This window comes from Camelina sativa, chromosome 10, assembly GCF_030686135.1.
Source record: "Camelina sativa cultivar CO46 ecotype springtype chromosome 10, ASM3068613v1".
In the NCBI taxonomy this organism is placed as follows: domain Eukaryota; kingdom Viridiplantae; phylum Streptophyta; class Magnoliopsida; order Brassicales; family Brassicaceae; genus Camelina; species Camelina sativa.
The window spans coordinates 23,777,904-23,790,026 of NC_141889.1; the positions used below are offsets into that span (position 1 = coordinate 23,777,904).

At 39.2% G+C, this 12,123-nt stretch overlaps 2 protein-coding genes and 1 pseudogene across 2 annotated transcripts; all 3 read right to left on the bottom strand.

Moving 5' to 3' along the window:
- Positions 1–4,850: 4,850 nt before the first annotated feature.
- On the bottom strand, positions 4,851–5,580 carry LOC147937252 (receptor-like serine/threonine-protein kinase SD1-8). Its single transcript, XM_087470315.1, has 2 exons — positions 5,427–5,580; positions 4,851–5,353 (listed from the first exon to the last, which is right to left on the bottom strand). Exons 1-2 carry the CDS (start codon positions 5,571–5,573, stop codon positions 5,030–5,032), a joined length of 471 nt encoding a protein of 156 aa, XP_087326441.1. The 5' UTR covers positions 5,574–5,580; the 3' UTR covers positions 4,851–5,029.
- Positions 5,581–5,675: 95 nt separating this feature from the next.
- Positions 5,676–8,305, bottom strand: LOC104720587 (receptor-like serine/threonine-protein kinase SD1-8; annotated as a pseudogene).
- Positions 8,306–9,446: 1,141 nt separating this feature from the next.
- LOC104719534 (uncharacterized) lies at positions 9,447–11,829 on the bottom strand. Its single transcript, XM_010437477.2, has 9 exons — positions 11,360–11,829; positions 11,137–11,183; positions 10,952–11,054; positions 10,762–10,848; positions 10,323–10,406; positions 10,176–10,229; positions 9,996–10,076; positions 9,798–9,843; positions 9,447–9,713 (listed from the first exon to the last, which is right to left on the bottom strand). The coding sequence occupies exons 1-9, from the start codon at positions 11,642–11,644 to the stop codon at positions 9,634–9,636; spliced, it is 867 nt and encodes a 288-aa protein (XP_010435779.1). The 5' UTR covers positions 11,645–11,829; the 3' UTR covers positions 9,447–9,633.
- Between the last annotated feature and the right edge of the window lie 294 nt (positions 11,830–12,123).

Here is a 12,123-nt window from a genome sequence, read left to right on the forward strand (position 1 = left end):
AGTAGATGGGAGGATGGCCTCACTGTGTGTTATGACAATACTCATGCATCTCAATATGTGTTTCTGGTGCAGGTAAAGGCAAAGTGTGATCGTGGAATCAAGGCGATGAGGAGGAGGATGTTCTAGAGGCTTGATTGATTATGGTCTAGCTATTGTTAGGTTACTAGTGATGAGTTGATAGAACATTGTAGGATGTTGAAACTTGGTTATTTCATTGGTGGTTCTGGATTATTGCATTGTTGGTTATAGGATTGTTATTGTTGAAATTCTTATTGGTTTAATGGAATTGTTTTGTTATCCGTTGTTGTTGATTGTCGCTAAGTTGTTCGTGGGTATGGGACCTTTAGTGAATCAATATTATTATAATTATATATATAAAAAAAGAACGGGAAGGGTTGTTTCAATCACGTCCTTCGATCTGATCAATGATTTGGCGATAGTCATCAGGAAGACCTCCAAGGATGTAGTCAATCTGGTCTTCATGAGCAATGGGGTTGTAACGCCCCTGAACCGTTCACACGGCCGGACTAACCGCGGACCGGCCCGGAGGTCGTCACAATCAGACGATTGCCTGCGATCCAGCCAAGGTTCCACCAACGAATTAGGATCCCCAGCCAGTCCACCAGTAGCCGCCTATCCGCTACGTACATTCCTTAGGCTTTGCAACCCTCAGTACATACACGGCATTATGCTGGCCCGGACTAATCCGAACCAGCTCCACTTGTCCGAATTATATATGAAAATAATCGATTTATTATATAATATAATGTTTACAAATATCAATAAAACACGAAAAGAAAACAACGTTGGATCCAACTTAATGCGAAAACAATCGAATAAAAAGAAAAGAAACAAGGACTTTGCAACACAGCACGAAAACATCCTATCCGATCCATTACACTCGGTACTATCCTCTTAACTTTCCCTGCAAGAAAAATAGTTGTGGAGAAGGGTGAGCAATCTAAGATTACTCAGTGAGTTGGGCAACCCTATAACATGCTATCCCCTCCTAACATGCTAATCACAACCCATCCAACTACCCAGACATCCCCACAAACAAAGCAACCAATGCGGAAGCTTAAGAAGCAGGCAAACAACACACACAATCACTCAAGCAAGGAACAAACAAGACACGACTCGTCTAGACCTTGACTCTAACTTGGCCTCCACGCCACTTCACCTTGCATTCACTGCCAAGGTGGAAAGAGCTAGTCGTGCATCAAGATAGCTTGAACACGCTTGACTCCAAAGTCTGGTAACCACACCACGACTGACACAACTAGACCTCACCCAGGGATATAACCATCAACCTGAGAATTAACACCAAACCTAGGGCCCATCGATTCTCTGTTCCATCCCAACACTCTTCCGCAGTGATACCACAAAGGCAACCCTCGGTACATACGCGGCGTTATGCTGGTCCGGACTAATCCGTACCAGCTCCACTTGTCCGAATTATATATGAAAATAATCGATTTATTATATAATATAATGTTTACAAAAATCAATAAAACACATGAAAAAATGTTGGATCCAACTTAATGCGAAAACAATCGAATAAAAAGAAAAGAAACAAGGAATTTGTAACACAACACGAAAACATCATATCTGACACATTAAACTCGGTACTACCCTCCTAACTTTCCCTGCAAGAAAAACAGTTGTGGAGAAGGGTGAGCAATCTAAGATTACTCAGTGAATTGGGCAACCCTCTAACATGCTATCCCCTCCTAACATGCTAATCACAACCCATCCAACTACCCATACATCCCCACAAACAAAGCACGCAATGTGGAAGCTTAACAAGCAGGCAAAAAACACACACAATCACTCAAGCCAAGGGACAAACAAGACACGACTCATCTATACCTTGACTCTAACTTGGCCTCCAATCCACTTCACCTTGCATTCACTGCCAAGGTGGAAAGAGCTAGCCTTGCGTCAAGATAGCTTGACCACGCTTGACTCCAAATTCTGGTAACAACACCATGACTTACACAACAAGACCTCACCCAGGGATATCACCATCAACTTGGGGAATTAACACCAAACCTAGGGCCCATCGATCCTCGGTTTCGTCCCAACACTCTTCCGCATTGATACCACAAAGGCAACCAATCGGACACACCCAAATCCTCCGCATTGTTACTCCCCCCAAGTAAACAACCAGGTACTTGTGCCGCATCATCATGCGGTTTGGGCTAGTAGCTAGCTAAACCCGAATCTGTCCTGCCATGAGATCCCTTGGATTAGCTCACCGGACATTCACACACATGTCAGGAACAAAGTTCGACCTCTAGCTACGAACCGAGACGTTTAACCCGCGAACTAGCTAGGACAACACTTAACTCTAGGACTCAAGAATCCAAGAATTAAGTACAATCAAAATAACACACAAATTTCAAGCTCAATCACAAGCAACAAACAATCACCACACACAAGCTTAAGCCACAAAAAAAAACAATCATGCAACTTTAAGAAGAATTCTATCATGCATGCATCCTATATGCTCCCAACCCTAAAGATAAATTTTAGTTCTTTTTAATAAAGTTTTGCATGCATTTTAAACCCCAACTATCTCTCATGCTGCGGTTCTTTCTGTCCCGGAGATTCTTGCATGTCCTTAGGGAACAACACTCCAATGGTCTGATCTTCCATCAATGCCATGAGGTTATTTTTCCTTGGTTTTGGGTACCCATGCGGCACTCTTCCTCGCATGGCCATACCAACAACCACTTATCCAAGTTTTAGAGGTTTAACTTATTTTTCTGAGAATTTTGGGTACTTCATACGGCTCTTTCCATCCCGGAGATTCTCGTATGGACTCACCAAAATCAACCCCTTTTCCTAGACTGATTTCCCATCAACTCTAGGGGTTTAACCTCCCTCAACTCATCATGCAAAAATTAAAGATAAATTTTAAATGCATGAAACAACCCCCATTTAACCCAAATTTTAAGTACGAAAAATCCTACTAATTTTTTCCATCGATCCCATGACCCAAAAATTTCCCAAATCAACATGCAAGGCATTTCACACTTGCAAGTGATTTTTATAAATATTTTCCAACCTTTAGAAAATTTAAAAAACCCCAAAAATCAATCATGAAAGGCATTTCACACTTGCATGAGATTTCTAAAAATTAATGTTCTCATCTCAAGTTTTTAAAATCCTTAGATCTAGCATGCAAGGCATTTCACACTTGCATATAGCCCAAGAAAAAGTCATTCCCCCCCCCCCCCCCCAAATGATTAAAGAACCCTCTTGACTACATGCAACCCTCTAAATCTACAGGCAACAAGGAAAAATGCAACACACAAGGGCCGATGCAAGAGCTAGAGAGCTCACACACCTCCCATCAACAAAATCCACAACTCACCTTAGCCTTGGAGACTTTTTTTGGCCGATTGGAAATCCACCACACCACGCCGATCTGACAGCACCTCTCCTCAAACTTCTTACCGACGAGATCTTCCTCTCCTTTCTCCTCTTAGCTCAAAATCACAAGATTTCTTCCCCAAAAGTTTGAGAGAGAAATTGGCAAAGCTTTGGTGTTTAGAAAGAGTTTTGTCGAAAATGAAGAGTCAAGGGGGTCTATTTATAAGCCCACACTCGATTTCTTGGCTTAGGCAAGTGGCAAAACTCATTTGACAAGTGGCAAAATTTCTACATGCACTCTCTCCCACTCGCGCGTGCATCTCACTCGCTGGTGGAAGTGGCTTAATCGCGTGACACGTGGCATCTCTCTCCCATGTAGAGATTCTTTCACTTCCTCATCCTTCTCGCGTCCCTCTTGCGTCCCAAGTACGTTTGTACTCGTGCGCAGAACCATTCCTTCGTCTACGAGCTTATTTCCTCGGCAGTCCCTGGTCCTCCTGACCGTGACACAGAACTTTTGCGTCCATCTCTGGACCTCTCGTCCGTTACACTCGACTTCCACGTCCCGTTCCGGTTTTCTCGTACATTCGTCCAATCAGTTCGTGGTCTCGCGCTACATCGATCGTCCGGCTGGTACACAGCCATTCCGTTCCCATGGTCCGTTTAATGTCCTTAGCACTATTTTTCCATGGCCATTACTTTCTTTTTCCTTCCTTTGGTCCTTCCACCATCTCCTTTGGTCATCCATTCTCCAACAAATACGGATGTCCCAACGGTTCTCGTCCGTTCTTTGATTTTGGGTCGTTCCATGACTTAGTAACTTTATGCGCAAGTCACTTGGTCGTTCTCGGGAATTTTATTTTCTTAGTCTTTCTGAGATATTTCTTCGTCCTTCGTGTCTGGTGCGTACTTCATGATACAGGTCAGTAAAGGGGTTGTCAAGCAACGCCAATTGATCGAAACATGTAGTGAACCCCCGAACATATTCATCAATGGTCTTTGTTTCTTTCTTCCATTGAGTAAGCTGTTCTCGAATCTGCTTAATGTGTGCGCAACTAGGGTTTGCGTATGTGTCACGGAGTGTCACCAGATCTCAGCCGACGTCGTTGCTTTGGAGAGAAGAGGCTGAACAGAATCGGAGATAGTGCCAAGGAGACCAGAGTAGATGAGTTTGTCTTTGACGCTTCCAGTGTTTGTACGTTGGATTTGCAGTGGACACACCAGCAGTGACGATCGTGGCATCGGGAGCAGCGGTTGAACCTTCAAGATAGCCGGCTAGATCATAACCATCGAGAAGGGCATGAACTTGACGATTCCACATCAAAAAGTTTGTAGCCGTGAGTTGTTTGACATTGGACATGTTGATGTTAACAAGAGAGGAGGCATCAGTTTGAGTGACAATTTGGGTTGGAGCAGCCATGGCCGTGAGAGGGAAAACAAAGAAGATGAAGATGAGCGGCGGCTGGAAGAGAATACTAATTGTATTGCCTTAAGGAATGATTTACAGGACATAGATATAGTCTATACATTAGGGTTTAACTTAATAATAATTACAAGAAGATCCTTAACATATACTCTTCCTTATACGTATTTCTATCAACCTTTACAATCTTTCTCCATAAATAAATTCCTTATGAAACACGTCGTTATATTACCGAGGTTCAATGCCCGAATAGGTTACTTCAGCCACAGTCCAAGACTCTTCATTTCGCCTTTTTCGTGATGAGGAACCAATCTCAAGAGGACTTCTACGAACTAAATAACCAGGCGGTTTTGGTAGAGCGATCTCCATTGTTTCGCTTGCGAGCATCACAGACACTGATAACATCGTGGGTCTATCTTCCGGACGTTCTTGAACGCACAAGAGACCAATCTGTATGCATCTTTTGACTTCCTGTGGTTGGAATGTTGATGAGTCAAGGATAACCGGATCAATGATGTCGAGCCCTTTACCTTCCTTCCAATACCTCCATATCTATTCATAATAACAAAGCTTTTAAGCATTTATCAATCACAAATAAAAAGACGAAAATAATTTGATTGCTTACATAATTAATAAGACTTTCTTCGTTCTCCGAGTATTTATAAGATTCTCTGTTCTTTTTTCCACAGATAATCTCAAGAACCAAGACACCGAAACTGAAGACATCAGACTTTGTTGAATAAATTCCGTCCTCCGCGTATTCCGGAGACATGTAACCGCTGTATCAAGCAAGAAACATGAAAGACAATTGTGAGTTTTTGTTTACTTTATTTCCAGAAGGTAACGATGATGCTAATAATAGTTTGGTCGCTTACTAAGTTCCGACGATATTTGTTGTGTTAGCTTCGGCCTTATTCTTATCAAATACTTTTCCCATCCCAAAATCCGATATTTTTGGAACCATATCTTTGTCAAGTAAAACATTGCTGGGTTTTAAGTCCCTATGGACAATCTGATACCGCGAATCTTGGTGAAGATACAAAAGGCCCCGAGTGATTCCATTGATAATTTGGAACCTCTTCTCCCAGTGTAACTTAGAGCTTTGGCTTTCGTCTAGGAGACGATCACAAGCTAAATCAAATTAGTTACTTTTCAGTAACCTTAAAAATACAACTTCTTAAAATATGAGTTACTAACCAAATATAAAAGTGTCGAGGCTTGAGTTTTCCAGGTATTCATAAATTAGAATCATCTCACCCCCCTCAAAGCAGTAGCCTAGGAGCTGGACGAGGTTTACATGTTGGACACTCGCGATCAGACTTAACTCAGTTTCAAATCCAGCAATACCTTGAGTTGAAATCTTCAACAGTCTCTTCACAGCGATTTCTTGTCCGTCAAGTAACCTCCCCTGTTTAATGTATTATAGATTACAAGGAGTCTAGCAAAACGAACTAATATATATATATATATATATATATATAAGGTACCTTGTAAACAATCCCAAAACCACCTTTTCCTATTTTATTTGAATCAGAAAAACCTTGGGTGGCCAGGACAATAGTTTCAAGTTCCATAGACTCAAAATGTAATTCTCCTGAATAGAATAAAATATATATATAGTTACTCACTTACTCTAGTTAAAAACGAAAACAAAAAAAATTCCATTGAGACACAAAGTAGTATTGAATAAGAAAAAGAGATTAATTATATATATCACAAACATACCAATAGGTGCGGCAATTACTTTTTTTGGCGGCCTCTTTTTTCTTTTCCAAACGTAAAACAGTATAATGAAACTTACAATAAGAAAAATACCGACTCCAACAACAACAAGAATTATTATTGTTGTATTGTTGTTTCCTTCTTCACCTAAAAACAAAAGAAAAACAAGTTAAAAAGTTTACAAAATTTTATTACGTTATTATTATTATGTTACATGATTAATACTCTTAGGTGCACAAAAAAAATGATTAATAGTCTTAATTTGTATATTATTACGTGAACGAGTGTTTTGGTTTGATGAGTTGAAAAGGATACAGTTAACCTTAAAAATACAATTTAATGATGAAGAAATTAACCTTTAAAATACAAAATTTATTAATGAGATAGAAAATTTATTCTTTATGTTTCATAAAATTAACCTTTAAAATAAAACTTATGAATGAAGAATTTTGTAAAACATAAAGAATAAATTTTATATAACATATTTTTCAATATTTGAGGGTCCTATAGAGTTAGTTAATTGGATTTTTGTCTAGTTGTGGAGGGAGAAACGAACCGATATAAATGGCGTCCATCCTAACGTAAAGATTTTGACCGGCAACCTTGTTCTTCCGGACATCCAATAGCTCCCCTACCCAAATAATACAACCTGAACCACCATTTTTCATACTCTCATTCGCGTAGGCAGTACAGTTGCAATTATTTAAGCACTTCTTCTCGCATTCCTTCAACCCAAGTTTCATGTCGACAACTGACTCTGCTGTATCTGGTAGTTTCATGTTCTTCAGAGTTAAGAACTGATCTCCAGAGCACCTTGACTGAGTCTTCGTCACACACCCGCTTTCTTTATCTTGTAGTTCCCACGCCTCTTGTTCTCTTGGCTTAAACCCGTGGATACAATTACAGGGCGGTGAGGTGTTTATGTCACATAGACCATTAGGCCCACATGTGTTGTACACATCGCACGCATCATTTAGTAATGAATAACCTATCCTCTTGAACTTCCCTGATCTTGGGATCCATGTGGACCGGTTCAATGCTCCGCTAGAACTCAATCTCAATATTGAGAAAAAGCTAGCGTTACTTATGCTAAATGAATAGCTGATTTCCTCACTCGTCACTGTAAGATTGTACGTTCCGTACCTCAATTTTCCCATTGTTTCCGTGTCACTCACACTATTCCACGGACCACTCCGGAGTGTTGTCTTGCCTTTTTCCATATGTAGCTCTCAGGAGGCTCACGGATTTCTACTTTGTATGTGTAATCGCCAGTTGAAGGATCGTCAGTGGTTTTCCATGATCGTAATATCTTATTTAGACCCGACTTCTTATCCCATCCCACTTTCATATCAGGGAGTAATGTGTCAGTCGGATAGTCGAAGCTTTGCCATAAAAATCCACTTGAGTCGTGGTTGTCGGAGCATCGCAATATCAAGTTGCCGTTGTCAAGAAGTTCTCCAGTCAATACGGACTTCTTCAGTCTTTGGCTAGTTCCATTGGTTGAAGTTGACCAAACAGACTTACCGTACTGATCAACAAGGTGGAGGTTGTTGTTGAAGATTGTGAGTGTTCCGATGGGCTTGGGGAGTGGATTGTTTCTGTTTGCAACCCATACCACTTCACTAGGGAACCTTCCGTTCCATATACCGAGATACCAACGCTCACCTACTACGGCCGGTTTGAAAAAACCAAGCTTAAAAGTACTTTTAGGGGATAAGATGGGTCTTTGTTTAGATATTTTTAGGGGCATTGAGGATGAAATTCTCGAATCATAGTCGGAGGAGAAACCTTTATGAAATAGAAAGAATAATAATAACAAAACTATCCTCATCTCTTTCTTTTTTTTGGTCTTCGTAGTTTGGTTCTTTCTTGTTTCATGAAAACAACTGCACTCTTCTCCTTATAATTTATAAATTGTTCGGACAAGCTTTTGTTTTTGTTTTTTCTTTTTCTTTTCCACATTGCTTGACGTTTATTACAAGTTGCATTTAATTTTTAAAACTTCAACGGGACATAAATGAAACCAAAACTACGAACATGCGTGAAATTAATTTCTCACAGAGAAAACATTGCATATGTTCATTAGGAAATTAGTTGTTAAAGAAAACTACGAACATGTGAGGTTCAATATAACCAACTTAGCTTCATTTTTCATCATGTAGATTGTCGTATTTTTTTTGAAGTTTCTCAAGTTTTTTCAAAGTCTACCGTACGTAGTCTTAATGATCAATGAGGCTAAAAGGACATGATCAAAAGACTAATGCTTATTGTAAGAAGACACCGGGCAGATAGATCAGCGGCACCTCGGAACTGTTTAAAGAAAAAAAAAATGATTTCACACATTGTGCAAAGAGTCTTGCAAGTTGCAACAATGACTTATTTCCACAAGGCAAATGTCTATCGACACCAAAGTCAAAAATAATTTGCTACTGCTACATGATGGACAATGGATATAAATGTCCCGAACTTTCTTTGTTAGCCTGATTCTTCCAAAACCTCGAGGACTTTGCTCAAATAAATTCTTACTCACGAGAGTATGTTGCCTTGCATCAGTGGTGTTATTTATTTATTTTTTAATGATCCAGCCAAATACTTACCATCCTAACCCTTACCCTCTCGTATGGATCTGAAACCCTTTTTTGTATATTCCTCAAATGCTCCAAAATGTTCACCACTCTGTATAAATAACTCAGTCCGGTTGTTCTGTTACTTTTTTCTTTTTTTCTTTTCCCTTTTCATTCTGTTTTGTACAGAAATGTTGGTTGACTTGGCAATCGTTGCAAGTTTTTAAAGGTCATCTAGAACAAACCACAATGGTGAAGAATGAAGCTTAAGGATCATGGACATGGCAATGCACGTTCTACTTCCTCCTTCACAATGTAGAGCTTCTCTCATTCTGTCTCTAACCACATCTCCAGAGAAATTTCATAACTAGACCACGACATGACTGAATTAAAGAATACAAGTATACAACGATGGCAATCTATATACATACTATAGTCACCTTCAACCTCAACACTTTTAAAGTACTGTATACAGAAATGATTATACTGAACTGATATACAAGCGCAAAATGACAGAAACGTAGCTGTTTATGTGATTGTACATATCTAAGAGGAAGAAGATACAGAGTTGGTGGAGACGTTGGAAATCAGTCTTACTTCATAGAGGTTTTCACTTTCTCCTTTACCTTCAAAGCAAATTTTTAAAGGTTCAGAAATCAATTTAACAAACGAGAACCTGAAATTGAATGGTGAATTGATTTACTACTTACCAACTTCAGCAGTGATGTCTGGTCCAAAGAAAGAAGTGAATTTCGCCTATCAAAACAATTTTATTTTTTAAAATTTCAGTTTCAGAGTAATTCTTCTTCTTAGAGACTACATACGATGAAACTAATTAAGCTATTTTCCTACGCGCTAAGCAAATAAGTGCATACTGTAGCTAGTTAGTTTATAAAAGGTAATCATACCTGTCTTTTTTCAAAATCTGACAAATTCAGAGCTTTGGCCTCAAATACAAGGACCAAGCAGTAACGACCATCAGTCAGGACCTACAAACATGAGTTATCGAGAATGATCAGGGTAAGCGTAGTTTCACAGGTCAATGTTCATGTCAATATATGTAAATTCATGCACATGATTAAATTTACCTCCTCCCTAATCATCTGTAAGATAGGTGCACTACGTCTTGGGATTCCTCCACCCTTATGACCAAAACAGTCGTAAGAAAGAGGGGTTAAACCGCAAGTAACAAAGCGTGTTTGATGCTTCGTTTTTGTTTCAATAAAATAGCTTACCAGTCCATACTGAAAGATCCGTTTTAATGCTTCTTCCAAATGTTGTTCATCTCCATAACGGTATCTCGTGACATCATTTCTAACCTAATAAAGGAAATAAGAATCCCGGCACATTTACAATTTCATGAGAAGTAAGTTTAGCATCCTATGTGCACTGACAAGACTACAATTTCAATGTCATATAGGCAAAAGGGAAACTAACTGAACTTTTGTGTAAGCAAGACCTTCTGCAAGTGAGCATACTACTCTGAATTCGAGCTCGCATTGAGACTGAATATCCAAATACTAATGACGACAACTACTAACATCTATCCTCTAAAAAATATGTTTTGACAAATCTATGTAGAACTAAAATATGAATAATTATCTATAATCAGAATGAAGGGAACTCCTGTAAGTATCAAGAGCAATCACCAGAGGTCCATCAATAATTAAGTACCTGTGTTAATATAGGAGTAGCGCAGCTTTCCCTAAGCTTCACTGCATCCGAGTAGCTCAAGCAAGGAACTGGTTTGAGTTCTGCGTACTACAAAGGAAGCAAAACAGAACAAAACAAATAATTGAAGTAACTCTAATACACCACAAGTCAAATTTCACAGCCATCTGAAATATTCCACTTTCTCAAGTACCTTGAGAGCCATTCCAATAATAGCAAGGGGGAATCCATATGTAAGCATAATAGCAGACCACTCAGATCCAGGAAGGATATTAAAATAAGCCCCAAAACCATACCTGTAAGGATTTTAACACATTTAACAATGGAAAAACAAAAACTCACAGAAAAAAGGCATGAACACAAAAAAAAAAAACTCACGAGAGTAGCGAAACCCCGAGACCTAGCCCAATAACACCAAACGAAATCTGCAAATTCCAAAACACTCAATGTGAAACTTTGTTCCAATTTCCCAATTTCTCAATTTCAGATCACTACTAATCGAATCTACCTACTTGGAGAGATAAACTATACTTTTCACCATAAATTTCACAATTTAAACACTTAAATTAGGGATTGAAAAGGTCGGAAGGAAAATATAAACCTTGGCTAGAGTGAATTCATCGTCGGGGATTAAGGTTCCGTCACCGGAAGCAACAGGTGGAGAAGAGCTAGTGGAATCAGCAGCTCTTGCGATGAAATCGAGCTTTAGAATCTCTCTTCTCAACCTCGTCTTAGGGACGTAGAGCCATCTCTGCCGTGGTATCAGAGACGGTTGTGAAGAAGACGAAACGACGGATAGATTCTCATGGCGACGATCGTATAGACTGTGGTTACGGAGATTGGAGAACAATACGGTTGTTCCAGGAGCTGCCGATATAGATCCCATCCTCTTCTCTTCTCTTCTCTTCTCTCTTCTCTGTGTGTATCTTTGTGAGAGAGTAATGTGAGGCTGAGGTGAAAAGTGTTCCGCCAAAATTTCTGGTTACGGTTTACCTGTTCTGAATTCGGTTTATAAACCGGCTGAATTCGGTTTACAAAAACCGAATTGGAGAAGTTATATGCAACGTTTTCAAATGAAAAAAATCATTACCAGATTTTATATGCAACGTTTTCTAAAACGGAAAATTGGAAATAAACGAGGTTTTTGTGAAACTTTTGTCCGTATACATTTTTTTAAACGATTGTCAATGGTGACGAAAATATTCCTATTAATAGATATAATGAAGTTTTAAGGAGTTTAAACCAAAACAAATACAGAAAACTCACGTTAGTAAAGTAACTATGAAAAAAAAAATTGGTAAAAAGAAATATTTTGGTGTCAAAAATCAGTTTTTGTATTGAGTGTTTCTGGTCTAAATTGTTCAG